At 44.6% G+C, this 26,503-nt stretch overlaps 2 protein-coding genes across 6 annotated transcripts; both read left to right on the forward strand.

Annotated features, from left to right (window-relative positions):
• The first annotated feature begins 949 nt into the window (after nucleotides 1-949).
• On the forward strand, nucleotides 950-6,826 carry PTGES2 (prostaglandin E synthase 2). Its single transcript, XM_069031875.1, has 7 exons — nucleotides 950-1,199; nucleotides 2,150-2,344; nucleotides 2,455-2,510; nucleotides 3,124-3,276; nucleotides 3,814-4,014; nucleotides 4,326-4,443; nucleotides 4,812-6,826. Exons 1-7 carry the CDS (start codon nucleotides 984-986, stop codon nucleotides 4,938-4,940), a joined length of 1,068 nt encoding a protein of 355 aa, XP_068887976.1. The 5' UTR covers nucleotides 950-983; the 3' UTR covers nucleotides 4,941-6,826.
• Nucleotides 6,827-7,582: 756 nt separating this feature from the next.
• On the forward strand, nucleotides 7,583-26,289 carry ODF2 (outer dense fiber of sperm tails 2). Of its 5 annotated transcripts, none has more exons than XM_069031861.1 (20): nucleotides 7,583-7,767; nucleotides 8,661-8,739; nucleotides 10,748-10,864; nucleotides 11,480-11,653; nucleotides 13,523-13,689; nucleotides 14,716-14,845; nucleotides 15,205-15,336; nucleotides 16,207-16,281; nucleotides 16,917-16,988; nucleotides 17,553-17,669; nucleotides 18,541-18,726; nucleotides 19,018-19,127; nucleotides 19,813-19,948; nucleotides 21,008-21,118; nucleotides 21,297-21,401; nucleotides 21,967-22,125; nucleotides 23,007-23,107; nucleotides 23,641-23,803; nucleotides 24,131-24,256; nucleotides 25,008-26,289. In XM_069031861.1, the coding sequence occupies exons 1-20, from the start codon at nucleotides 7,598-7,600 to the stop codon at nucleotides 25,179-25,181; spliced, it is 2,604 nt and encodes an 867-aa protein (XP_068887962.1). In that variant the 5' UTR covers nucleotides 7,583-7,597; the 3' UTR covers nucleotides 25,182-26,289. The 5 variants fall into 5 exon arrangements, with proteins under 5 accessions (XP_068887962.1, XP_068887963.1, XP_068887959.1 ...); XM_069031858.1 differs by lacking the exon at nucleotides 7,583-7,767 and adding an exon at nucleotides 9,430-9,583; XM_069031859.1 differs by lacking the exon at nucleotides 7,583-7,767 and adding an exon at nucleotides 9,472-9,583 and having other exon boundaries at nucleotides 8,676-8,739.
• The last annotated feature ends 214 nt before the right edge of the window (nucleotides 26,290-26,503 follow it).

The following is a 26,503-nucleotide window of genomic DNA, read 5'->3' on the forward strand; positions in this document are numbered from 1 at the left end:
AGATCTCATCGCTGTGTGGTGTTTTCATCCCTGAGAGAGAAGTCACTGTGATGAAAATAACTCACAATTAGAGCATTGATTCAAGCAGTGCTCCTGAGATCAAGGACTCCGTTATTAAGTGGGTATTTGGGACAAAGACGAAAGAAAAGGTCATGTCCTCATTTAACATTGCAGCCACCTCTTCTTTCTGTGAGTAATAACCCTGCTGCACTGCAGTGTCAGGCTCGTGTTGCACCCCAAGTAGGGGAATTGAATATGAGTGTAATTAATAGACATAGCCACACGTTAATAAAACAGATGATGGCTTTCAGTGTGGAGACATACACTTGCACTGCGGGTATGTGCTGGTCAGAATCCACAGCTCCATCGGGCAGAGAACCGCAGAATCCCAGAAGGGGTGAGGTTGGAAGGGATCACAGTGGGCCATCTGGTCTCACCTTCCTGCTCAAGCAGGGTCATCCCAGCACACATGGCACAGGATTGCATCCAGACGGTTCTGGAATATCTCCAACAAGGAAGACCCCACACCCTCTCTGGGCAACCTGTTCAGGGCTCGGTCACAGCACAGGAAAGAAGTTTTTCCTTATGTTCTGGTGGAACATTCTGTGCATCAGTTCCTGCCCGTTCCTCTTGTTCTATTGCTCGCCACCACGGAGCAGAGCCGGACCCATTCTCTGCCCCCTCTCTGCGGACACTGACAGACATCGATGAAGTCCCCTCTCAGCTGCCTTTTCTCGAGACTGAACAGGCCCAGCTCCCTCACCCTTTCAACTGATTATTTTATTCCCACTTTAGACTTTGGTGCGTTCTCAGATTTGATCATTACAGGGCAGCGGGTCCGCCCCTTGTTGGGTGTCCCGTGTGGGGTCTGCCCTCAGCGGGGCGCGGTACCGCCATGCCCGGAGCCGGAGCCGGGGCCGTGCCGGGGCGGTGCCGCCGTGCCCGGGGCGGAGCGGCTGCTCTCCGCCCGCCCTCAGCCGAAGATGGCGGGTGCCGGCCGAGTCTGGCGGGTCGGAGCACTTCTGTTGCCGCCAGCCTGGCGGCTGTGGGCCCCGAGACGAGCCTTCGGCGCCGCGGCGGGACGGGGAGGCAGCAAGGGCAGCGGCCGCCTGGTGCTGGGCGCTGCATTCGCGCTGGGCGGCAGCGCCGGGCTGTGCCTGGCGGCGCGGCAGCGCCTGCGGGAGCACTCGGCCGCTGAGGTAACGCCGGGAGCGGCTCCCCCTGATCCCCGCCGTGCCCTCCCCGAGGCCTGCGGGGGCCCCGCCGCGGCGGCTGCGAGCCCCCGGGAACAGCGGTTCCCTGCGGACCGAGCGGCTTCTTCCGCCCCGGTTTGAGTGAGAGAAGAGCTTAAAATTGTCTGGGAGGCCCATGGCAGAGCATTCCTTGAGGAGCTCTAAGGAAAGGCTGTCAGTGAGGGCTTGCTGAGGATGTGGAGCCTTTTCTGTTGTTGCTTTTTTGCAGCACCCGCGCAGGGTTGTGTAACCTAGCAAATTGTAAACGAGAAACAAAGCGGGGTGGCTGCATTTGTTCTCTAATGTGCGAGGAGTGGTTGGCACGGCCTGTCAGGCTGCAGAGGTGTAGCTTTGCAAAACATCCCTTAACTGATGTCCTGCTGGCCCTGGGCTCTCCCTGCCTTGTCCCAGTTGTGCCCAGGTTGGTTGATCCCAGGAGTGTGAAGTTGGGCAGACACGTGCCTAAAAAATCAAATGCAAACTCTGCTTTCCCCACCTTGTGGCCTCAACAGAGGCTGTTGTGGAGGAGGGATTAGCTTGTAAAGGCTTTATTTGTGTTTATTTAAATACTGTTGCAAATGGTTTTGGTTTTCTATCGAACTCTGTTTTACAGAGTAGAAACTGTAAAGGGGTAAACTGTCTGGATTTAACTTTTTTTTTTTTCCTGGCTGTGAATAGGAGTTTCCAGCACATTAAATAGATGATTAGAGAAACAGGTTATTGGTCCCAATGGATGGTGAATATTTAAATATTTGATGCCATTTGAAGAAAGCATCTGATAGCTAAGATATGCTCATGATCAGATGTTGAAACTGAATGTCAGTGACTATGACTTCATGACAAAAATAAGGGTGGAAGGAAGGTAATGTTTATGTTTTTAGCAGAAAATGGAGTCTTCTGTTCTCTTTTTTCCCCAGCTGCCTGCAGGGAGCCTGCAGCTCACCCTCTACCAGTATAAAACGTGTCCTTTCTGCAGCAAAGTCCGAGCTTTTCTTGATTATCATGGACTGCCCTATGAAATTGTGGAAGTAAACCCGATCATGAGGAAAGAGATCAAATTCTCTTCCTACAGAAAGGTGCCCATCCTGCTAGCCAATGCTGGGAGCCCTCTGGTAAGTCTCCCTAACTTGGAGCCTCAGCATGCAGGGGAAAAGGTTTTGAAAAATTTCTTTTTCAATTTAACCAGCTTCTTTTAAAAGGTTGTTTTAATCCTGTTTTTCAGCAATTGAATGACTCCTCGGTGATAATCAGTGCAATAAAGACCTATCTTATTTCCAGGTAAGAAAACAGGGTGATGAGAGAAGAGTTGAATGTGGAGGGCCCAGGTTAAGTAGAGAAGACTCTGAATTGGCCGTAAGTCTCTTGCTGACCTCAGGCTCTGAAGCTCTGGGAGACCTGAGCCTGGCTGTGATAATGTGGGTGGTGCCTATATACGTTGTGATGTGTGTGATGTAAAGCATCAGTACCTTTCAGAAGTACTCTTTCATCTGTGAGATTCTGTTTGCACAAAACCTACTTAAACATGGACTAGCATTAGTCCTGGAACTGAGCTTACAATTAGCCAGTTATAACATCTAGAATGAAATGGAATTGTTGTGCCTATGGCCTGTCCTTTAGGTCTACTTGAGCATGGTAGGAAGTTTTATGCCTGCAGAAATTTCTGTTCTGTCACAGACAAAGGTATGTGCACTAATAATAGTTATTTGCAAGTAGCTGTTCCAGTCTCTTCTTTTTTTTTTTTTTTTTTTTTTTTTTCCCAAATAGAATCTGGAACATTGTGCACTTACTTTTAGAATAATACATTTTAGAGTGTGTATCTTTCAATCTGTCCTTTGCTCTTGCTACTTTTTTGTAGCAGCCCAATCAGTGCTAACTGTATTTCTTTTCACAGGAGGAATAGCTTAGAAGAAATCGTGTCATTTTATCCACCTGTTAAAACCATGACTGAGCAAGGCAAGGAGGTGCTTGAGTATGAGAATAAATACTGGCTTATGCTGGATGAGAAGGAGACAAAGAGAGTCTATCCTGTCAAAGAAGTGAGAGTGTAAGTGCTCTTCAGTTTCTGGGCTCTCCAAGTAGGGTCACAGCTCCCTCCATATATACTCAGGGTTGATGTGGATGTAAAATCCCAGTAGGGCTGGCAAGTCCTGTCACACCCCTGTTTGTGTTTCAAGCCTCAGTAGCTGGTTTGCTGTGTTTGTTAGATAATTCAAAACAAAGCTGTTAGACAGCCTAGTTACCACCACCATGGTCGCACCAGCCTTCAGCTGCCTCCAGTTTCCTTCTTGGCCTTTCTTTGTGCCACAGAGGAATGCTATTGAGGGATAGTTTCCCTTCCTGCTTTATTTCTCATATTGGGAGGAGAAGCTAATGCTCTATCTTAGTCTTAAATTCAGTTTGAGATTGGGGGAGCCTTGCCAAAGATAACGATGCTGAGTGCATTTCAGAGAGGTCACCAAAGTACCTGGGCAGGAGTGTTTCACCTTGGAAGGATCTCTGGCTAAGGCAACTGTGATCCTGCCTCCTGTAGCCCTTCTCTCTCTACCTCATTCACTGAAAACTTTCTTTTGACTGCTCGCAGGGAAGAAATGAAGTGGAGGAAATGGGCAGATGATTGGCTTGTTCACCTCATCTCCCCCAATGTTTACCGCACCCCCAAAGAAGCCTTGGCATCTTTCGATTACATTGTCCGTGAGGGGAAGTTTGGCACCTTGGAAGGTCTCTTTGCCAAATACGTGGGGGCTGTTGCCATGTTCTTCGTTAGCAAGAGGCTGAAGAAAAGGTTGGTATCACTAAGCACCAAGTACACAAGAGGAGAAATAGTTCCTTCTCAACTGTGAACCCCAGTGTTCAAAGGGCAGAACCTCAGAGTTTTAAACAGAACCATTTAATCCTGTATGAGTAACAACTATACTTCTTTAACTGGAAGTACTGAACCCCTCTACTCATCCACTGTTTAATTACTGACTGCCTCTTTGCTCTGAAATACTGCCCTTACTCGCAAGCCAAGACCAGCCCATAAGGTGAGAGGTGATAGAAGGTTAAAGAAAAAAACAAACTCATGTCTTCAAACCGATTCTTTTCTTTATCCAGACACCAGCTTCGAGATGATGTCCGAGAAGATTTGTATGAAGCAGCCAACGAGTGGGTAAAAGCTGTTGGCAAAAATCGACTGTTTATGGGCGGGAACCAGCCAAACCTCGCTGACCTGGTAAGGGCTTCATCCCTGCAGTTATTGTCAAGTGGATCACAAATTATCCTGGTGCTCATCTCTGTGAAATGGTTAATACAAGTACAGGCAGAGAAGTAGAGCTACATGAGATACATTGTCTTTTGTCCAGTAATACAGGTCCCACATGGTGGGGATTTCCCCAAAACTGCACATAGATCCTGATCCTTCCTTACTGTTTCCTCATGGAAAAACATGCATATTCTTAATTACCTTTCTGCCATTCACTCTTCCTTGCTAATCAGATGGCAAGATGGGAAGAGCTGTACTGGCTTGGCTATTGAGGCACTTGTTGTAAGCCATTCTCCAGTGCTTTTTCAGTGTTGTTCTGACCTCTCTGCTCTGCACAGGCAGTGTACGGGGTCCTCCGGGTCATGGAAGGGCTGGAAGCCTTTGATGACATGATGGTTCACACCAACATTCAGCCTTGGTACCAGCGCATGGAAGAAGTAATTCAAAAAACTGGAGTTGCAATCTGATGCCAGCTGCAGCTGCCTCCCTGAAGTACTTGCATGGTGAAAACTTCAGAAGAAATGGTTTTTATTTTTAGAGTTGACTGCTCACACCTAATGGACTGACATGTGGGCACAGAGACCACCCTGTTCAGAATATCAAGTCGAAGTGAGAGAAGGGTCCAACTGGGTGTATGTAGAAGGATGGGGACAGGTAAAAGAAAGGGATCTTGGATGCTGCTGGAAAGGAGACGCTTTGAACTGAAGAATGCAGCAAATAGGCTTCTTTCAGACAAGAGCCATCTTCAGAGCAGGTTACTGTAAAAGCAAGATGCCCTTGGCTGGTGTTCCGACTGTGTCAGATGTGGTAGGCCTGAGCAGCTTTTGCCTCAGTCTGTCTTCTGCTACTCGTCCATATCACCTGAAGTGTTTTCCTGACTGAGACACTGGATACTGGTTTCTAAGTGACAATATTTCCTGCAATAGAATCTTGTAAACCTAGCACTAAGGGAACTGGAGGAATCTGCAGTGCTTGAGAAGGCATCCTTCCTCTGACAGCAGCAAGGCTACGCTCAGCAGGGCGCGTGCTTTCACTCTCCCATGTACACGGTTTTCTCAGGACTTGATTCTGTATGGTCTGCAGGGATAAAGGCTGGCTTTATTCTGTCCCCTTTGTGAGATCTGAGTTCTTACCTTACCCTTTATACCTGAAGAACATGGCCTGCACTGAAATCACAAATGCAGAGCAGTTATTGGAAAGGCTTGTCTTGCGTGAGATGTCTCTGGAATATCCCTAAAGATCAGTTCGTTCTTGTTTTAGGAAAAGAAGGATTAAGAGCCATCTGCATGGCCAGGGGATCTCTAGATGTTTCTGTCATGCAAGAGTAACAAAGGATTTGCTGATGTGTGATGAGATTAGGAGCTGTACCTGCAGCTAAGTCTTCTGAGCTGTGTTGGGTAGAATCATAGAATGGTTTCGGTTGGAAGGGACCTGAAAAACCATCCCATTCCACCCCCTGCCATGGGCAAGGACACCTTCCACTAGATCAGGTTGCTCCAAGCTCGGTCCAACCTGGCTTTGGACACTGCCAGGGATGGGCAGCCACAGCTTGCTGGGCACCCTGTGCCAGGGCCTCCCCACCTTCACAGGGAAGAATTTCTTTGTAACATGTATCCCTGCCCTCTGTCAGTGGGAAGCCACTGCCCCTTGCCAAAATCCCTCTCTAGCTGCAGAAACAGTATTTGTCATAGCAAGAGACAATGCAGGTTCAAATGTGAGTGATCCTCTGCACAGCCTAAGGCTTCAGTATCCTTAATTACCACCTTGATTGAGTTCTGTTTCCCTGGAAGAACAGGCAGGTTTCAGGGAATCCAATTTGTTGTGGTATTTCAGGTGCAGCTGAAGTTGGTCTGTAATACAGCTGCTTGCCTAGTGTGTGTTCAGGGGGGAGTACTTTTATTGGTTATAACAGTGGTGGTGATAGAGGTTTGGGGTTTTTTTCTGAATGGAGGACTAGTTCCAAATTCAGTTATGATCTGACGTTGAAGGGAGAAAGAAAATGTTTACAGTACAAATGGCTGTGTGGCTCCTCTGACTTGTATTTCTTTAATCTGTTCTGTACTGAAACTTGTGTTCCACAGCATCAAAAGGCAATGTTCTTTTAAAGAATTATATTGAACATGCAGGAACAGGAGGTTGAAGAAACCCTTGATGATAATTTTGGCATCCACTTCAACCCAAGAGGGAGGAAGAGAGTTTCATGTTAAATGAGGATCTGAAGCACCAAGGGCTCAATGACTCCACTTCTCCTTGCTGTGCTGTGCTACATGAATCAGTCCTCTCAAGATGAATATCCGTAGCACTAACATGCCAATAATACTACATTAAATAAAGGTTGTTTCAGGATTTTGTATCACTTTTTATAGAGTCATAGAATATTACGGGATTAGAATGGACCTTAAGGACAATCTACTCCCCACCTCCCCTGCCATGGGCAGGGACACCTCCCACTAGACCAGGTGCTCAAGGCCTTATCCAACCTGGCTTTGAGCACTGCCAGGGTTGGGACATCCACAACCTCCCTGGGCACCTTGTTCCAGTGTCTCACCACCCTCACAGGGAAGATTTTCTCCCTAATATCTAACCTAAGTTTGCCCTCTTTCAATTTGCATCTCACCCTGTCGCTACAGTTCCTGATGAAGAGTCCCTCTCTGGCTTTCCTGTAGCCCCATTCAGATCCTGGAAGGTGCTCTGAGGTCTTCACACGACCTTTTTCTTCTCCAGGCTGAACGGCCCCAATTTTCTCAGCCTGTCTTCACAGGGGAGGTGCCCCAGTCCCCTTATCAACTTCGTGGTCTCCTCCAACGTTTCCATGTCCTTGTGTTGGGGATGGCCACAACTGCATACAGTTCTGGTTACAGTTTACAGTAAAAATGGCTGTGTACACAATCCTGGTGTCACCTTTAAGACGGTAAAACTCGTATCAAAGGCAACGCGAAGAAAACTGACTTAATAATCCAATTATTTCATCCTCTTTCCAGACCTCCCCATTTCTGTACGGATGAGCAGCCCCTCCTGAGAGCGCCGTGCCGGGGCCGCTCAGCCGCCGCTCGTGCCGGCCGCATGGAGCCGGGGGCGGTTACCGGGGGCGGTTACCGCCGCTCAGGCCCGTTCGAATCGCCCAATGGTGGAGCCGCGGGCGGTGCGGCGGCGGCGGCGGCCGGGGCCCTGCGGCCGCGCCTCCTGCCCCTGGTGCGGGAATCCGCTCCCGAGCTCGGCCCATGGCCGCCCGTGCGCCTCCCGCCGCGCCGATGGGGAGCTGAGGTGGCTGCGGAGCCCGCGCGGAGCCACCTGGTGAGAGCGCCGGGCCCGGGGAGGGCAGGGCGGGGTGCGGGGAGGGGCGCTTCGCTCTGCGGGGTGTCCCCTCACCGTGTGGGCGTCCCCTCGCCCTCTAAGGTGTCCCCTGGCCGCATGGGTGTCCGAGCCCTGGGAATTATTTCTTCATGCCTGCCTTTCGGCGTCCTTCCTGCTGGGAGGCCAGCGGGAGCCGTCGGGCTCGGGGTAACGGCGCGGTGCGGGCGGGCGTTGGGAGCTGCCCGGCCCGCTGGGTGAAGGCCTGCAGTGCCCTCAGAGCTGCGGGCAGCACACCGGCCCCCAGACCGCGTCTCTGCCAGCCTGAGGTGGCCACTGATTCCATGGAAAACCTCCAGAGGTTGCAGGAGGAATTAAAACTTACGAGTGAGCCTTGTTGCTAAGGGAGGCGCGGTGACAGCGTTTGATTTTCACTCGTGGTGATTCAAAAGCTCTGTCACTGCTGGGCCTGGGGAGAGTTTAGCCCTTCCTTGGAATAAAAGATGATTAAAACACCCAGAAGTGTTTGGAGTTGTTCATAGCTGGAAGCTGGGGAATCCTGTTCCTTCAGAAAGCTGTGCCTTCCTCTTCCTGAATTAAAGGAAGTACTGCTGTGTTCCTTAAAAATTGCAGTTAGAATTTGAAATTTTGTAAGTGAATAGTGCCAAACATTTCTACTGTTCAAAACAATTTCCATTGCCAGTATGTTAGGAATTACAGTCTCTGTCCTTCCCTCATCCTATGCTTTACAGTGGAAGCCAGGGCACGCCAACTCGTGTTGTTTGGGTTCATGCACTTGATGTGTTTGAATCTTTGTATTTCCTTAAATCAAAAGGAAGAGGATGTTCAGAAATTGGCACCTTTTCCTCGTAATCATTTTATTATTTCTGTATCAGGTGTATTTCATCCATCAACGAAGAAACTACCTCTTCACCCAACACAGTGTCCAGAAAACTCAAAAGCTTGAAAGTAACTGTAAGTAACTTTACCTAGGCTGACAATATCCTTTCTGTCACAATCAGATTAGTGCTGCTGGTGGCTTTGTGTAAGATTTGCAATTGCATTATACCATTACATCAACTGAGGCATCAAGTTCCACGATGATGACTTGAACCTTGTGTCTCTAGGCTTTTCTGTGCTGTGTCAGGTTATGGTTATGTGTTTCTGTGGAGATTAAAGAAATGCTGTGATGCAATGGCTTTTAAGGATTTTTGTTTAAAAAAGACACTTAAAGTTAAGCACGTATGAAAGAGCATACAGTTTCAGGGTTCTAGGATGGAATGGTCTGATGATTTCCTGGTGGTTTTTCTTAACTGTTAAATTAATTCTCCTCTTCTTCCTGCTTCAAATTTCTCTTTGTAATCAGATTTTGTTGGTTGTAGGAACCCTTGATTTGCTCACTTGCTTTAAAACTTTGAACTTCAATGACTCTTACAGACACCTGCTATCAATCCAGCTGTGTTTGATCTTCAATAACTAGGTTAGAAGCAGAAAATACTGGAAGCAGAGGAATTCTTTGTGTTAATCCTGGCTTTACAGAAGAATAGTGTGCAGTTCAAAATGGCAGATGCTACTATTAGAAAGCTCAAATGTTAACCAAGGCTGGCCACTGTTCCTCTCTGACACAAAGGGAAATGTTGTTATTTCCAGTTTCCTTATTCACAGGTTTCCCTTCATTGTATTTCCCTTTCCCGTTTGTGGGAGAAGAGCCATGAAGAACCGTTCCTCATCTCCCCCTTTGCACGTCCATGTGGATGAAAACACTCCTGTCCATGTCCATATTAAAAAGGGGCAGAAAACCACACCTGCAAAGTGCCAGGTAGGAGTGTGTACCTGGTTGGTTGTAAGGTCTGCAAAAAGGAAGGTGAAAGGCCCTAGAAGCATCACAAAATCTTCCAGGTCTGTTTTACTATTGTGTTAGAACTGTGAGACTTCATTTCATATTCAGTGGTGAATTTGCAGTGACACATTTGCTATGTTGATTTGTTGAAAGATGATTTTGGTATGATACAGAATTGCTTTTCATGTTCATGTGAGAAATGTTGCTTCCAATGTGATATCATTTGGAGGATTTTTTTGCCTTTTATTTCCTGGATCTGTATCCTGATAATGTTTTCTATTTGGCTTCATATCTGTTTTTGGAGGAAAGGTTTGAGGAGAGGTAGTACTTAGGCATTTCAAGTACCATCTTGATTGTATTAAAATAAATGTGCTCTGAAAAAGAATCTTGATTCAAACCATCTGGACTAAAGGATATTCTCTGTCCACTGAGCTCTGCAGCAAAGATCTCTTCCCAGGCTTATCCACAGGAGGCACAAGGCAATACTGAAGCTGAGGTTCTAGCTATCCCATATCTTCTTTTGTTGCTGGATATTTATGGAAAGTTGTTCTAAGAAGTTGATGGAAGTTGCTATCTCATTCTTCCTTATCTGCAGACATCCTGTTCTAAGTCTTCTGTTAATTCTGTGTTTGTTGCTAATGGCAAATTTCATAATGGGATGGAATGACAGTGAAAATAATGAGTCCTATTAATTAAATGTCAGTAGAGAATGTTTACAGCATCTGATTTTTCTCCAAGGTTAGAATTGTGCAAAACCCCTTTAACTCTCCTTCAGTTAGAGCATCTCAAGTTCAATACAAATAAATACGGATCTTTTAGTTGACTACAGAGTAGGGCTTCCCAAAATCAATCACGGTGTCAAATGGTATAGCTGGTCTTTTGTGAGGTGAATCTGGGATGGAGAAGGGATCTCCCAGGGATCTGTCATGTCCTACATTCAGCCATCCTGTCAGCTTAGTGTGCAATAACCTTTCCTTCTGGCTGGTGTCAGCTTCCTCTGGCGGCTGCTACCTCATCTTACCTGATTCATCCTGTGAAACACTACTGATAGCTCCATGTGAATGATCTTTTGGTTTTGCAGCACTAAGAATTGCAAATGGTTCTTTAAGAGTCTGTAATTTATTTTATTTTCTCTTTCTTTAGCAAAAGCAGAAACAGAGATCAAAAGGGGATGGTGTGCGAGCCGTGCGGGTGAAAACTAAGGCCCCTTGGATGCCCCCAGGCAAAACAAGTACCCGTGATACCACCTTGAAATGGGAGGTACAGCTGGTTTTGCTCTTTAAAACAAACTTTGACGTTTAGCCAAGGTTGAAGAGAGCAGTTGTGTAGTGAGAGAGTTGGGCAGATCTGAAAGAAGGCTACTGTTACCGACCATCTATTTGAAGTGTCTTCTATAAATCTTTCTCACTTTTTAATATAGAAAAACTGGGAATTCATAAACTGCCTGTGGCCGTGCCTTTCTGTCTCTAGAAGCCAGACACATTTGATTGTTTATTGTAATTTTACTAGTGCCTTTCAAGATCTCATCTGGAGGCTGAGCGAAGGACTGCTGGTCTCAGTCTCTTCCGAAGCACAGAGCGTTTGTGTAGCATTGTGTCATATTTTCTTTCTCATGGGCTGATAGTTTTGCCTTTGTATTCCTGGCACTTCTAGATGAGGATTTGAGCTTTGATTAGTTTTTCTTCTTTTTCTGTTTTACTCTATCTGCATTCTTGACCTTTCCCAGATGGAAACAGAAGAGCTGTTTGTAAATGTTTTTTTCTTTGCTAGCCTTGCTGCAGTGATGGGCCCAGTCTCTGTTTTTTGGCAATGTTAGCTTTAGAATACTATTTATAATGTTATACTAAAAAAATTATACCCTTTATTCTCTGGCAGGAATCAACTGAACGCCTTGAAGTTAGACCTAATCCCGAGTGTGAAAGGATGCAGTCAGTGCTGCGCCTCAGTGACCTCTCCACGGATGACGACGACGCCACTTGCTCCAAAATGAACAAATATGAAAAGAAGATAGATAGCCTGATGAATTTGGTGGGAACACTGAAGAAAGAGGTGAGGAGACAGAGGAAAGATCTGCTGACTGGGGCTTTGTAGCTGATTATTTGACAAAGGGAGGCTGGAGGCAGGTCTTGGTGCAATGGAAGGCTACCCAGGCTGTTGGCAGCTTGCTTGAATATCAAAAATCAATCTGAATTGTTTAGAATAGCTGAAATATCCTAGTGAGAAATTCACTAAGCCACACTATGAAACATTTCAAAACATTATTAATTTAATAAGGTACTGCTGTGCTTTAATTTCCAAATAATCTCTCTTGCCTAAGCCCAAAATCTGAAAACTGATGACTCCAGAAAGGGAAAAATACATTGCATTGATGTTTTATTGTCAAAAAATCCCCTTATTCAATGAGGTTGTTTCTTCTGATTCTGTTTCAGAAACGTGCAACCCAGTGATGTGTTTTCCAGATAAACAGGCTCTTATGTACTTGACACCACTTTAAAAATATGTGGGAGATATTCCCAGGTCTCATAAGATGCGACATGGTGGGGCCAAACTGCATTTTTAACTTGGAGTTAACACTCAGAGTAGCAAATCTTGTATTATTATTTTACTCTAAACTATATGGATGTCAAATCAATGAACAAGAATAGGATTTGATTCAAGTAGATACTTACATCAAGCATTTTCCATTTTATTTATGCTACAAAATTTAATGGAGTTACTTGCATGTTTGTAAAACAAAAATCAATTTAGAACCACAGAATCATTAAGAATCAAAGAATCACAGAATGAACTAGGTTGCAAAAGACCTTTGAGACCACCTAGTCCGACCTATGACCTAACCTAACACCTCCTCATCAACTAAACCATGGCACTGAGTGCCACGTCCAGGCTTTTTTTAAACATGGGACGTTCAGGGACGGTGACTCCACCACCTCCCTGGGCAGACTGTTCCAGTGCCCAATCACTCTTCCAGTGAAGAATTTCTTTCTGATGTCTAACCTAAACTTCCCCTGGCGCAGCTCAAGACTGTGTCCTCTTGCTCTGTCGGTTGTTGCCTGGGAGAAGAGACCAACCCCCACCTGGCTGCAGCCACCTTTCAGGGAGTTGTAGAGAGTGATAAGGTCACCCCTGAGTCTCCTTTTCTCCAGGCTAAACAACCCCAGCTCCCTCAGCTGTTCTTCATAGGGCTTATGTTCCAAGCCCCTCACCAGCCTTGTTGCCCTCCTCTGGACGAGTTTGAGCATCTCAATGTCCTTCCTGAACTGAGGGGCCCAGAACTGGACACAGCACTCGAGGTGCAGCCTCACCAGTGCTCAGTACAGGGAAAGAATGACTTCCCTGGTCCTGCTGGGCACACTCTTCCTGATCCAGGCCAGGTGCCATTGGCCTTCTGGACCACCTGGGCTCACTGCTGGCTCATGTTGAGTCAGTTGTTGACCTGCACCCCCAGGTCCCTTTCTGCCTGGGCACTGTCCAGCCACTCTGCCCCCAGCCTGTAGCGTTGCAGGGGGTTTTTGTAGCCAAAGTGCAGGACCTGGCACTTGGACTTGTTAAAGGTTGGAAAAGACCTCCAAGATCCTCAAATCCAACCTTTGATCCATCACCACCTTGTTAAATAAACCAGAGCCCTGAGTGCCATGTCCAGTTGTTCTTGAACACCTCCAGGGATGGTGACTCCACCACCTCCTTGGGCAGCCCTTTCTGTGAAGAAATTCTTCCTGGTGTCTAACCTGAACATCCCCTGACACAGCTTGAGGCCGTTTATTTCCTCATGTCCTGTCACTTGTCAACTGGGAGGAGATATTTTTTTTTTATACTTTCAGTAAGTTAATTGACTCTAAATGGTTCACTGATTTGGCATGTGGATTCTGTGTATCAGTTCCAAATCCCCTGGTTTAAGTTTTATTCCAATATCTTCAGGTCAAGATGCAGAAAATGGAGGAACAGGAGCAAATGACAAAGCGTCTCCTGGAGGAGCAGAAGGAAGAACTGAATGAGGTCACACAAGAACTCGTAGAAACAGAGCACGAGAACACGCGGCTCCGGCGCAACATCGAGCGCATAAAGGAGGAGAAGGACCTGACTGTGTAAGAAAGCTTCACTTCTCACTGTCCCTGCACTAGTGGTCTCCACAGGCACCTCCCTCCTTTACTGCTGATGTGATCTGAGGTCGTAGCTGCTGTTGAAGAACTGATGCACTTGGATTTTTTTGTCACCTTTTAGAAGGGGAGCACCAGATTGCAATAGCTGCAGAGAAGGGCTCTAGCATGATTTTTGGAATGGAAAAAAAGCCTACTTTTAGAGGAATCCGAGAGCAGTTGGCTTGTGTGGAGGGTCGTCCTAGCTCTGGAATTAATATTTTGAAGGTTAAAGGATTCTGCTTGAATTGTGATGATACTGATAGAACAAGAAATTAATAAACATGGAGCTGAAAACTAGAGGAGAATTTTTGACCTCTATAAAAATCCTACAGAGACAGACGTGACAGCCCCTGAGAAGACTGAACCATGGGCTTTTTTCTTAGTGATCCTTAAGGTCTGCGAGTCTGACATTTGTGCATCTGCTTTGTGTCCAAAGAATTAGAGAAGTTTGTGTCTCCAGGGGGACATTAGTGTTTTAAGAGAGTTAGTTTTATTTTTTCCTTAAGAAAGATCACTTGGAAGTTAATGCTTTGTATTCCTTTTTCAGAAAGCTCTGTGAATGCTTCTGAGATTACAAGTCCTGGCTAAAAACATTGAGCTGCATATCTTGGTGTGCTTTTCTGCTTTTTGTTTGGCCATTCAGACTCTTATTTCTGGTGTGGCATAAGTACCCAGGAAGAGCACACCATTGTGTTTTGGGTTTAGCAGGTGTGCAGACTTTGGTGTAAACCTGATTTGTTCCCTCTAAATTTCATAGCTGTGATCTTAGCAAGCTCCTGGTGTCTGCTTACTGCCTTCTCTCAAAACAGCTTCCACACTGAAAGAGTGTAAATCTTAAGCAGTTTTTGTTTAGAGCTTTTATCCTCTGATTTGGGTTTTTTATGAATTTTAACCCAATCAACTGTTTATCAACAGTGACTGGTACAGCTGCCAAAGCTTCTTGTTTCTCTGATGGCTGAATTTTCCTTGCAGGCTACAGAAGGAGTGCTTGCAGCAGGAGAAGGAGTGTTTGATGTCCAAGCTGAATGAAGCAGAAAGGGATGGAGCAGCAGCTGCCAGACAGATCCATGCCCTGAAAAATACCATTGGGAGACTCAACATTGTAGGTGTCCTTTTTTGTTCTTGCCTTTAGTACATTTTCCTGTTGAATAGTTGTCTTAAAAAAATAATGTTATAGTTCCTAATGCAGCAAAATATAAGGAAAAGTGATTGTAATATAAGGATATCAAAACCAAGACAGGATGTTAAGATTTAACATCCTTAAGATGTTTCCTAGTTTGGTGTGAAAGTGGGGTATTTACTTCCAGGTACCTTCTGCACACAAGTGAACAATTATTTCCTTTTGTTTATGTGTTGTGGGTTTTGTTTGTTTGAGTTATTGTGTTTTGTTTTTCTGGTTTCTTTGTTTATTTTTGTTTCTTTATTTGGTTTTTGTTTGTTTGTTTAATGTTTTTCCTTCAGGAGAAACACATGAGCAGCACAGATATAAATGCTCTAACAAGACAAAAAGAGCTTCTGCTCCAGAAATTGAGCACCTTTGAAGAAACCAACCGGACACTCAGAGAACTTATTGCAGAGCAGCGGACCCGGGAGGTGAGAGCTGCTGTGTGTGGAACCTGGCTGATTACAGGAGGCTGTGTTGTCTCGTGGGCTGGAAGGGAGTTTTGAGTTTGAAATCTTTCAACTCTTTTTCCCAGCCCTGCAGTAGACCCTGTCAGCCCATAAATGCTGGATAGTTTTTATTTGGGTTTTTTCTTTATCTCTGTCTAATTCATAGAGTAAGACTGACTTTTCTGCTGTGAGGATGGTAGAGCCTCTAAGTCTTTGACTGTATTAAAGGGTTCAGGCACTGCTGTGTTGCCAGCTGTCTCCTCTGGATACGGCTGTATCTGCTGATCCTGCTGGTCTCAGACACTGCTGCTGCACTTGGATTGCCTGGAATCTGAGGACTTGATAGGGCCTCAGCTAATGGGAGCCTGTGGATATTCAGAACTTGTAGGCATTGAGGGCAACAACAGAGAAACTGAAAACAATTCTGTGGTGCTTGTACAGAACAATTCTGTATTGCTTGTAAGAGCAATAGAGAAATGAAATTTCTATTCTTTCTGTAGTTTGTATTCCATTTCAGCAAAAGCAGGCTGATGGTAACAGTTACCTCAGCCACCAGTGGGACTGGATAAAAGGTCTGAATTTTTCCACATGAATTTCCCTGAGTAGTGGGAGAGTTCAGAATGATCTTACATTGCCATCATGCTTTTTATTTTAATCTTTGACTGGGAAGTGGAAAAGCTTTCTGAGATGGATAATGGTATGTGAGATACAGCAAATGCAATGTTTCTAGATATATTCTAGGAATTGCTGCTGCAACTGGGAGGAAGTAGTTGATTTTCCCAGTTCCATTTAAAGAACCTTTATAAAATTGACTTTTTAGTTAACAGTTTTCCTCATGTATTTATTTTGTAGAAGGATGCCCAGAAGGTACTGGATCGGCAAGGACTGCTGCTGAAAAGGCTGGCTGACTCAGATGCAGAGAACATGGTAAGCAAACCACAATCTCTCTTTATTTTAAAAGATAAAGCAGAAAGATCTAAAATGACAAGCCCTTCTTTGTCTTATATTCTGCTGTCAAATATTACATTAGTGCCTTTTAGATCAATAAAAAAATTATTTTAGCTTTTGTGGTAATCAGAGCCACGACGTTGCTCCTCTGGTTAACAACCTGCATTTCAAAGTGGGTAGATTTTCATTGCCTTTGAAATGAAAGGGGCTTAGAATGGGGATAACTCAGTGTATTGGGCTCTGTCACCAAATGAGTTACCCTGTGCCAGTTTTTGTTCATTTCCTTCTCCGTAAACTGAGACAAGAGTTCTTGCATTGCCAGAAGTTATAAAACTTGCTGTGAGACATAGGTAAATGCCCTTTTTAGTCTGTGGAGTATATGGTCCTGACTGGGTATCCTGTGCCCTGTTGCACAAATGTATGTGTATGACTTCTGCTTCCTGGCTGAGGAGAATGCAGCCTGTTTTGCTGGGGATGAGGATCCTGTTGTTGTGGATAACAGACAGTGCCAGGGGTCAGGTGGTTTGAGAGGGAGGCAGTTACACCTCTTGCCTTCTACCTGCCATCCTAAGTGTGTTTGTTACTGAACATCTGCGTGGTGTTTGTTTTTCCAGCAACTTCAGATCAGGCTTCAGGGAAAAGAAAAGGAAGTAGAAAGTCTCACACTTCAGATAGTGGCAGAAAAGGTAATTTCCGTTTTCTGTTTTTCCCTCTCTCCTCTACTTTCCAGTTCTGTAAAACCACAGATAGTCCAAAAGATGAGGTTGTTTGCAGACCACTACTTTGAGATCAGATGACTGGCTTGCTTATAAAACTAGACAGATACCAACTCCCACACAGTTGTGGGTTCCATATTCTGCTAATAAGACACCTGTCTCAGGACAGATAGGTAGAATTCTCTTTGCTTGGGCACTGAATTGCCATTCTGTTTAAGCTCCTGTTGGTTCCCAATGGCAAATTCCAATCTGTTCCTTAGTTTAGGAAGTAAAGGGGTAATGCAGTGGAAGAGATCAGATATGAAGAATATTTTGCCCTAGAACATACCTTTCAAGCCAGTCATTCACATGTGTTATAAAATAAATGGCTGCTCATTTGGTCCCTTTTTGTTGGACTAGAAGAGCTGTGAGGGTCCATCTGGAGGTGGCTGGAGATTATTCAGTGAAGCAATCTGAGACTACTGCATATTATTAAGTGCTCCTTCTATTAGCTTGTTGAGTAAAAACATGTTTGTCTTGTTCCTGCTTATCTAGGAAAAGGCAAGGAAAGCACTTGAACTCTCCCAAGCTATGGAGTCTATGAAAACCCATTTACAAGCCCAGCTGCAGAGCAAAGAAGCTGAGAACAACCGTCTGGCCACACAGCTGCGGGTATGTCTGCACTGCTCCCTGGGGATTGTCTCTTCCTTTGCTTCCATGGACTGAATTCACTCACAAGGGAGTAGCACAAGCTTCTTACTGAGTCTGGTTGACTGAAGTATTGGCTGGTGATGTTTATGCCATTAACACACAGCATGATTTTCAAATAAAGTAAGAAAAGGGAAATCTTTTCACTTTTGAGTCATGAGGCAAAATTTTAGCTTTAAGGTCTATGTGTATTAGATTTTCCTTTTCCTAAGTTAGTTACTCCATAATTATTGAAAAGATGGCTTTGGTTTACTCAAGCATCAAGACAAATTGAAACTATTTCATTTGCTTTTTTGGAAAAATGCTGTGCCAGTTTGGTCACTCTTGTTTATGTGTTCTACAGTATTAATGAGGAGGAGAAAATTCCCCTGGTTTATCTTGATTAGAGTTTTATATTTAGCATATGTTGGGATGATGTTACAAGGAACATAAATGTGGTAATGTTTTAGAGGAGCTTTAAACTGTTCTAATAAGAGCTGCATAAAGCAACATTGTTGTATGCAAACATTTCAGTCAATAAAAGAATGTTCTCAGGTAGATCAAAAGACTGTTAGAACAGTACTTATTTTGGTCAGGAGAGAAATCAGTATTTTAGGAAGCAGCTTATGAAAGAAGAAAGGAAGACTCTTGGAAGAAAAGGAAGATGTCATGCTGCCATCTCTTTCAGCATTTAGACAGGATTGTGTAGGTGAAACCTGACTGCAAATACCTCCAGGCTGAACACTGGGGATTTGTGCCTGGTTCTCATCACCATTTCTAGGAGATTAGTTGCTGCTTTGGGTTTGCTGGTGTAATATGGGCATTAATCCACATGGTGGGTTTTGTTCCCCCACAGAATCTGGAGATGAGTGAAGCTCAGTATAAGGCAGAGCTGGACCTTGCCCTGGAACAGATGAAAGATGTGAAGGGCAAGGGAGATAGTGATAAAGAGGCCCTGAAGAAAGCTGTCCGTGCACAGAAAGAGCGGGCGGAGCGGAGTGAGGAGTATGTGCAGAAACTGACTGCCCAGCTAGCAGAAAAAGTATGTGCTAAAACAGGAGAGGCCTTATTTGAGGTCATGCTTTTAAATTGTTGACTTCTGGTAGCAGCCCTGGGGAGAGTCTCTTCTTTCAACTAATGAAATTTATTTCTGTCTTCATGCCATGGCCCATTTATGCCAAGTTTAGAACAAATCCAGTTTGCTCAGCTGTCACTGTATTCACCGCATGTCCTAAGTTAAGGGCATCTCTGCGTATTGTCTGCATATCTCACACCAGTGATGATTTTGTCTTCTCCCTTACTTTTTTCCTCTTGTATTTCACTTGTCTGACAGGACAGGTGTGTTGCTGAGGCCCAGTGCGAGCTTGAGTCCTGGAGGAATCGCTGCAACAAAGCACTAAAGGAGAAGGATGATCTTGAACTGGAAGTCGTTACGCTGAACAGGTTAGAATAAAATCAGTGCAGAGAAAGAAGCATGAGGGAGGATGAGTTCAAAGTTCAAGGATAATTTAATTGAATAATAGCATTGAAATGAATATTTTAGTTGGATTGCTTGTAAATAACCAAGCAAAAGCAGCACTGCATAAGGGCTAGAGCAGAGTTTGAAGAGGTGGGGAGAGACATGTGACTTCTGCTGCTGACTTGGCACAGCAAAGGCAGACTCTTTAAGGTTTGCTGACCCTTAAAAGTGTGCCATTTTGTAATGCATTGAATTAAGGTTATTTTTGTTTTGAGGTCTTTTTGAATAACTTGAATGGAAGATGTTAAAAGTCATAAGCAGTATAGTTGATGCCAGTTTTGTTGTGAAGGTAAATAAGTCTTTTGGTATCATTGCAGTACAGTTGCTGCTGCAGGAAAAAGTAGGTAGGTATGAGCTGAGAGAGGCATATCTTTATCCTGTGCATCTTTGAGACAATTCATTTGAGCTCCAAGGGGACAAGTCCAGTTAGTTTCCGGGAGGTATAAAAAGATTGAAGTATAGAACAGTGTAACAGGGAGGTGTGCATACATGACTGTAGAAGGAAGATGAAAGGATGGGGAAAAGCCATGTTTCTGAAGCTAGTTTTCAAGGGTTAGGAGCCCTACTCTTTCTTGTCACTTAAGGATTAATTTTCTTTCTGCGTGGCAGCCGTGTCGCAGACTTGCTGGAGCAGCAGGCAAAGCTGCAGGAACAGACGCGGGACGAAAAAGAAGCTTTGCTGGATAAACTGCACCAACAGACTGGAGAGAACAACTCTTTAAAGAAGGATAATGAAAGACTAAAGGTCAGTGACTGTAAGGGTTTGAAGCTTGAATGCTAGGAGGAAAAGAAGGGGGAATTACAACTTTCTTGGCCACTGAGGACAGAGTCAAATTGCACCCATTGCTCCTATACAGTTTCAAACCAGTTCATATAACTGACTGTGACAGGGCCAGTGTGCTGGGAGGAGACAGAGGAAGTGTACATACTGGGAGAACTGTGTTTTCTTCCACGTTTTGGCTAGGAGTATCTCCAATCCAGCTACTCTTTCATCTAGCTGGGGTCTTAAATCTTGTCCTCACATCTTCACGCTGCTGACCAGAGAGCAAACAGCTGTAGCTCATACAGAGAGAATGGTAATCTCCAGAACAAAAAAAATGACTGGCATATTTCTCTGTTGTCCTTTACCATGAGTCATCTTGTGGGTGACCTACATAATTTTTTCCATCCCAAACCTCTGTGCTCTGCTGATGCAAATTTGGCAATCCACTGAAGTCTAGAAAGTTTGGGCAACTTGCATGGATAAAACTGTATTTTCTTAGTCTAGACAACATTAGACAGCTCACATGGCAGGTACTTGTCCAGAGGAGGGCAACAAGGCTGGTGAGGGGCTTGGAACATAAGCCCTATGAAGAACAGCTGAGGGAGCTGGGGTTGTTTAGCCTGGAGAAAAGGAGACTCAGGGGTGACCTTATCACTCTCTACAACTCCCTGAAAGGTGGCTGCAGCCAGGTGGGGGTTGGTCTCTTCTCCCAGGCAACAACCAACAGAACAAGAGGACACAGTCTTAAGCTGCGCCAGGGGAAGTTTAGGTTAGACATCAGAAAGAAATTCTTCACTGGAAGAGTAATTGGGCACTGGAACAGTCTGCCCAGGGAGGTGGTGGAGTCACCGTCCCTGAACATCCCGCGTTTAAAAAAAGCCTGGACGTGGCACTCAGTGCCATGGTTTAGTTGATGAGGAGGTGTTGGGTTAGGTCATAGGTCGGACTAGATGGTCTCAAAGGTCTTTTGCAACCTAGTTCATTCTGTGATTCTTTATGATACTTCCAAGCACTCAATGGAAAATGTTTTCTTTTTTTCAGGCTGCTCTGAACTCAATGGAGGGCAAGCTGAACCAAGCGCAGACGGAATTGCAACAGCTCCAGAACTCTGTCAGGAGCTACGAAGGGCTGATTGAAAACCACATGGTACAGGTGGGTCTCAGAACCTTCAGCCCTTGCACAAAGGTGTTTTCTCCTTCCACTGTGGCTTATTCTGTAATGCCTTAGCTATTGCCAACTGGAGCAGTTTCAGTTACTCCAAGGCATTGCATGCATGTGTTGAAAACTATATATAATAGATAAAGTCTGGGGTCCTTCTTTGAATGTCCAGGCACAGAAGGCCCGAAAGGAAGCAGATGAGGTGGCTGCAAGACTGGAGAAGTGTGAAAGAGAGAACAAGACAATAAGGGATGAAATGAACAAGGAGCTTGAAACGGTAACTATCCCTCTAAAGACGCATTGTAGACATTCATGGATCTTAGTGTTCTGAATTTAGTGAAAAACAGCTGTGAATAGGAAATAAAAGGCTTATCTTGAGTCTGCTTTTTCCATCAGTTTTTTCTTAGGACTTGTTCAATAAGTTTTGCAGAATGAACATTTAGCAGCTTCTTTTTGACTATATGGCATTCCTCATGGGTGTATAAATTATTTAGTGTCTCCTTTGCTGCAGAAATAGTGGTTTGGAACAGTGGATTAGGTAGGTTAAACCATTATCTGATGTGGAACAGCTGACCTCGAAAGCAGAGCTTGTACTTCTAGTAAAATTGAAGCCCACAGTCCAAAATTCTCATTCTTACACCATCCACAGAGAATGCCAGATCCTAAGTGAAGGCTTTTCTGAGTAGGAAAAGATGTTAGACTTTGAACTCCAGCACTGGCCAAATATCCACACAGTGTCACCATGGTTGTGGACTAACAAAGCTTCATTGAAGTTGGGAAATTTTTTAGTCTTGATCTGATGAACATTTGAAAGTTCCTCATGTTCTCTTCTTTGATTACAGACACGTAAGAACTTCCAGACCCAGCTTGCTGAACTGGAAAAGCTGCCCGAGATCCTAAAGTACACCGAGACACAGCTGGCAGAATGCCATCAACAGCTCATGTGTTACGAGAAGAAGAACACGGACCTGTGTGCCATGATTGCAGATCTCCGTCAGCTGGTAAGGGACTGGCAGAAAGTACCCCTACCACTGAACACCACCTCAAGTCCGAAATCAAGATGAATTTCTAATCACAGCAAGGTTCAAACTTCGTCTCTGTTCTCGTCTCTTTTTGAAAAGATTAAACGTGCACTGCAAAATAAAGGTGTGTGCCATGTCTTTGTGCAAGAAGTTGGTGGCTTTGCTGGTAGCATTCCTTAATATTTGAAAGGTTTCTCATCCCTTGGTGCAGAATATTTCTGGGACTTGAATAGCAGCATTGGCAGCACTTGATAATGCCAGCCCTTGCTTCTGTTACCTTCATCCTCATGTCACCTTTCCCTCCTGTAGTTTTGTGCTGATGGTGCTGTCCCAACCATTTTCTCACTCTGATTTCAGGTTGTTTTCCCAGTTCCTGTTTTTTTGTTCCCAGAAAGACTGTGTAGGTATTGCAGGACAATTTCAGAGAGGGATGACATCTACAGCTGTGCCTCAAGATAGCACATGATCTCTGTCTGACCACTTTAGTCTGCTTGGTCTGGAATTATAAACCTCTCTGGTGTTTCAGGCTCTGATGCTGTTGTGGGCTGCTGGCATGTTTGTGGCTGCTGTTCTTGTGTGTGTGCTTGCCTGTGCTTGCAGATGCTGCTCTAGATGCAGGAATTTATGGGCCTGGCTTTTCTTTTGCAGTACCGAAGAGTTTTCTTACACCTTTCCAGACTGGAACTGGAAGCATCAGCAAAATGGATGTTTAGTTTTCTTCTATCCACTGTTCCCTTTCTGAAGCTCTCCAGAAATTATGAATGGAGCATGTTTCCTTCTGAGAGCTGCATATGTGTTAGGTGGTTGGTCATGTGTGTGAAATGACTGCTCTGTGAAGTAATTAATTCCTGTAATTTTAGATTGACCTCCAGGGGGACAAAATGGAGATGACAAGAGAGAGATATCAGTCTGCCCAGGAGGAGAAAAAGCAACTCACCTTGAAGGTGGAGGAGCTAGAAAGGTTAGAAATACTAGGCTCTCCTGTCTTTTTAACCTTCCATTTCCATTGTTTTACAGGGGATTGAAACAGCTTCAGTCTTGTTCCAGTTCCCCACATGCCTTCAGGATTCTGTGCATTTGCTTATCCCACAAGGATCTCTAATCAGTAGCTGTCCACTGAGAGTTACATGCTTTTGCAGCAGCACCTGTTGTGCATGTTGTTAGACAGGATGATGGCTTATACAACAGACAAACTAGGTCCTTGCCCAATCTAGCCTGGCAATTTTGAGGTTACTAGATATTACAGTACTTTTACCCATGTTTGTAAGTTTCTTTTACTGACAATGTCTCAGAAAATGCAGGTATATAGGTACTCTGTAGGCCCTTCAATCTTTGAAATTTTGATTTGAGGACTGGAGAACTGTTTCTTGGGGCTCTCACCTTTCAAGGGGGAATAGAACCTATTATCAGAGGCATCAGGACCTGACAAAAGGCAGAATGAAACACCCTCCATTTAAAATGAATAGGTTTCCTTCCCTTATTGTCTTAAACTAGAAAACTAGAGTCCACGAGTGCCCAGAACATAGAATTCCTTCAGGTCATAGCAAAACGTGAGGAGTCGATCCACCAGTGTCAGCTGCGGCTGGAGGAGAAGAGCCGTGAGTGCAGCTCCCTGGCACGTCAGCTGGAGATGGCCATTGAGGATGCCAAAAGACAAGTGAGTAATTTCTCATGTTTGTGAATTCACCTAAAGCTACCCAGGCTGTGAAAGGGGAACAGTGACAATGCTGAAAATATCTTCTCAGCTTATGACCAAACCTATTAAAATCATTGTGTTCAGTGAAATACAAGTAATGTGCTGGTGCTGTTTGTCAGCACTGTTGAAGAACTGAACTCAGTTTGCAACAGAGAAAAGCACAAGACTGAGCTGCTGCTTATGCGTGAGGATGTGTCAGTTAAACTTTAAAGGGCTTTTGTGGGCAATGGGTAGGGAAAAAACATTCTTCCATAAACATCCCTTTAACGAAGTTGTTGTTCTATATAGGTGGAACAAGCTCGAGAACGAGCAGTCTCCAGAGAGAGGGCAGCCCAGTCCAAGATGTTGGATTTGGAGACCCAGCTGAGCAGGAATAAAACAGAGCTGAACCAGTTGCGTCGGAGCAAAGAGGATGTGAGTGACTTGTGGGGGATACTCTTGCTGTACTGGTGGTGCCCTGGCAACAACTGGAATCAATAAATCATCCTGTGGATGTGCTGCTGAAGTCATGCAGAGCTGTGCCTGAATGTGATGTGCTGTTGTGTGTGTCCATGTATGTGTGACATAGGACATGTCTGCTGTGTCACCAATTCAGGAGTGTGTATTAAGTGATAGGCAAATGGGAGTACAATGATGTGAATGAATTGGTGTAAAGTTATGTATGTGTAAGAAAGAATCACTTTCCTTGTGTTCAAAGGAGATTTGCACCAGGTATCATGGACAGATTTTAACTTCATTTTGCCTATATCAAAGAGAGTGCAATTTCTCTTCTAGAGGAAAGCATTTCTTCTAGAAGAAAGACTGGGAATCTTTTGTCATGTCCTATTTACCTTGCTTCCTTGCTTTAGTTTTACTTGAAATTGTGTGGGCTGATGGATCAGGTCAAGTTGTTTTTCAGAAAAGAGTGTGTTTAATTCCCCATAACTACAGCTACTGTATTTTAAAAGCCCAACTGATTAGCCATGTTTTCTCCTGCTTTTATCAGCGGGTTGCTGAATGGAGTTGGGAAGGAGCAGAACAAATTATAAATATCACAGCACCATCTATGGTAATGTCATCCCCTGCTGTGCTAATTCTGGCTCTCCTCAGCACTTCGGGGGAAGAGTTTAACATGAACAGGATGAATGTTGCTGCCTTTCAGCCTGTTTTGTGCTCCCCTGTGCAGGCAGAGCGCCGATATGAAAGCCGCCTCCAGGACCTGCGGGATCGGCTGGAGCAGTCGGAGAGCACCAACCGCAGCATGCAGAACTACGTCCAGTTCCTCAAGTCTTCCTACGACAACGTTTTTAGGGAAAGTGCTTTGCTGGGCTCCCCGAGCCGCTCTCGCTCTCCTCTCTGAGGGCAATGCTCTCCTTGCACCTTTGTTAAGCACACAGAAGGAGCTTTGTTTCAAAGCCATATTGATATAGAAAACAGGATGGCATTTCAGGGTCACTGTTGGGAGATTTTTTTTTTCTTGCAGAATGAGAAAATAAAATGATGTTGGCATCTGATCAAAATGTGGGGTATCAGCAGTACTGGTTTGGTGTTGGAGGTTGGTGTTAGGTCATAAACTGAGCCCCAAAACCAGGTGGTTTTGCGTATAATGGAAAAGATCCTTTTCCTCCTGTAAGGTCATGATGGTTTCATCTCTTAAAACCTGTGAGAGGTTTGTTGAGTGTGTTAGTTTTTGTAAGAGCTCTCTTCGTGCTTCACTTCTCATTCGGTTTCTCTGTTGGGGAGATCATGTGGGGGTTTTTTGCTTGTGGGATTTTTTAAATAATTTTTTTATACTGTTGGTGTGAAACTAAAAATAACTGAGGTGCCTGGGCTCTACACTCACAAGAGATTATCTCCTGCACAACCACAGTGTTTGTAACAATTTTATACCAGAAATTATGAGTTTGGTTTGGGTTTTTATACTTGATTCTTACATACTCCCTGATCCTTACCTTTATTGGTGAGTGTAATGCTAATATTGCTTTACTCCTCTTACCCTGATTTTCTGATCCTGAATATACCCAGGACTGAGCCAAAACAATCTAAATTTGAAGGAAATCATCGTCACTTCATATGGGGTCTTGGTGCAAAGGCCATGTGAGTTCAGGGTGTGTATGAAATCTTGACTTGGTCTTAAGCCAACTAAGGAGCCAGCTGCAGATACTCAACTTCATTAAAATCACCTGCACCTTCTGTCTTTCGTGTGTCAAGTCTCTAAAGTCCATGTGCTCTCTAGTGTCCTATTGTTAGGACTAAATGGTTCTTAGGGGAGCAAAAATAAACCTTGTTTTTATTTTTCTCTCTGTTGTATCCTATGTATGTGCAATGTGATGTGGTCATTGGCAGTATTTGTCGTAAGAGTTTTCTAAAGTAATCAGTTTTCAAAAGATCTGTAATTGCGTGTGTTTAACACTTTAAAAATCCCAGAGCTGCTGGGGGAAAAAACAATAAACTACATTTTAATTGGTTATGGTGGGGATTTCGTCTTCAGATGCTGTGTGTGTCTGAGTTTGGAAAAGCAAACACATCCCCGGGCTGTTGGTGCGGGCAACTGAATTCCAGACTGCTTCTGTGGTTCACGGGTGGAGCCCTCCCTATGCTTCTGCGACCAGGGCTAAGCAGCGCAAGGTGGTTCCAGCCCTCCCTCTGCGAATACACCGAATAAGTGGGAAATCGGTGAAT

Source organism: Aphelocoma coerulescens, chromosome 17, assembly GCF_041296385.1.
Source record: "Aphelocoma coerulescens isolate FSJ_1873_10779 chromosome 17, UR_Acoe_1.0, whole genome shotgun sequence".
Lineage (NCBI taxonomy): Eukaryota > Metazoa > Chordata > Aves > Passeriformes > Corvidae > Aphelocoma > Aphelocoma coerulescens.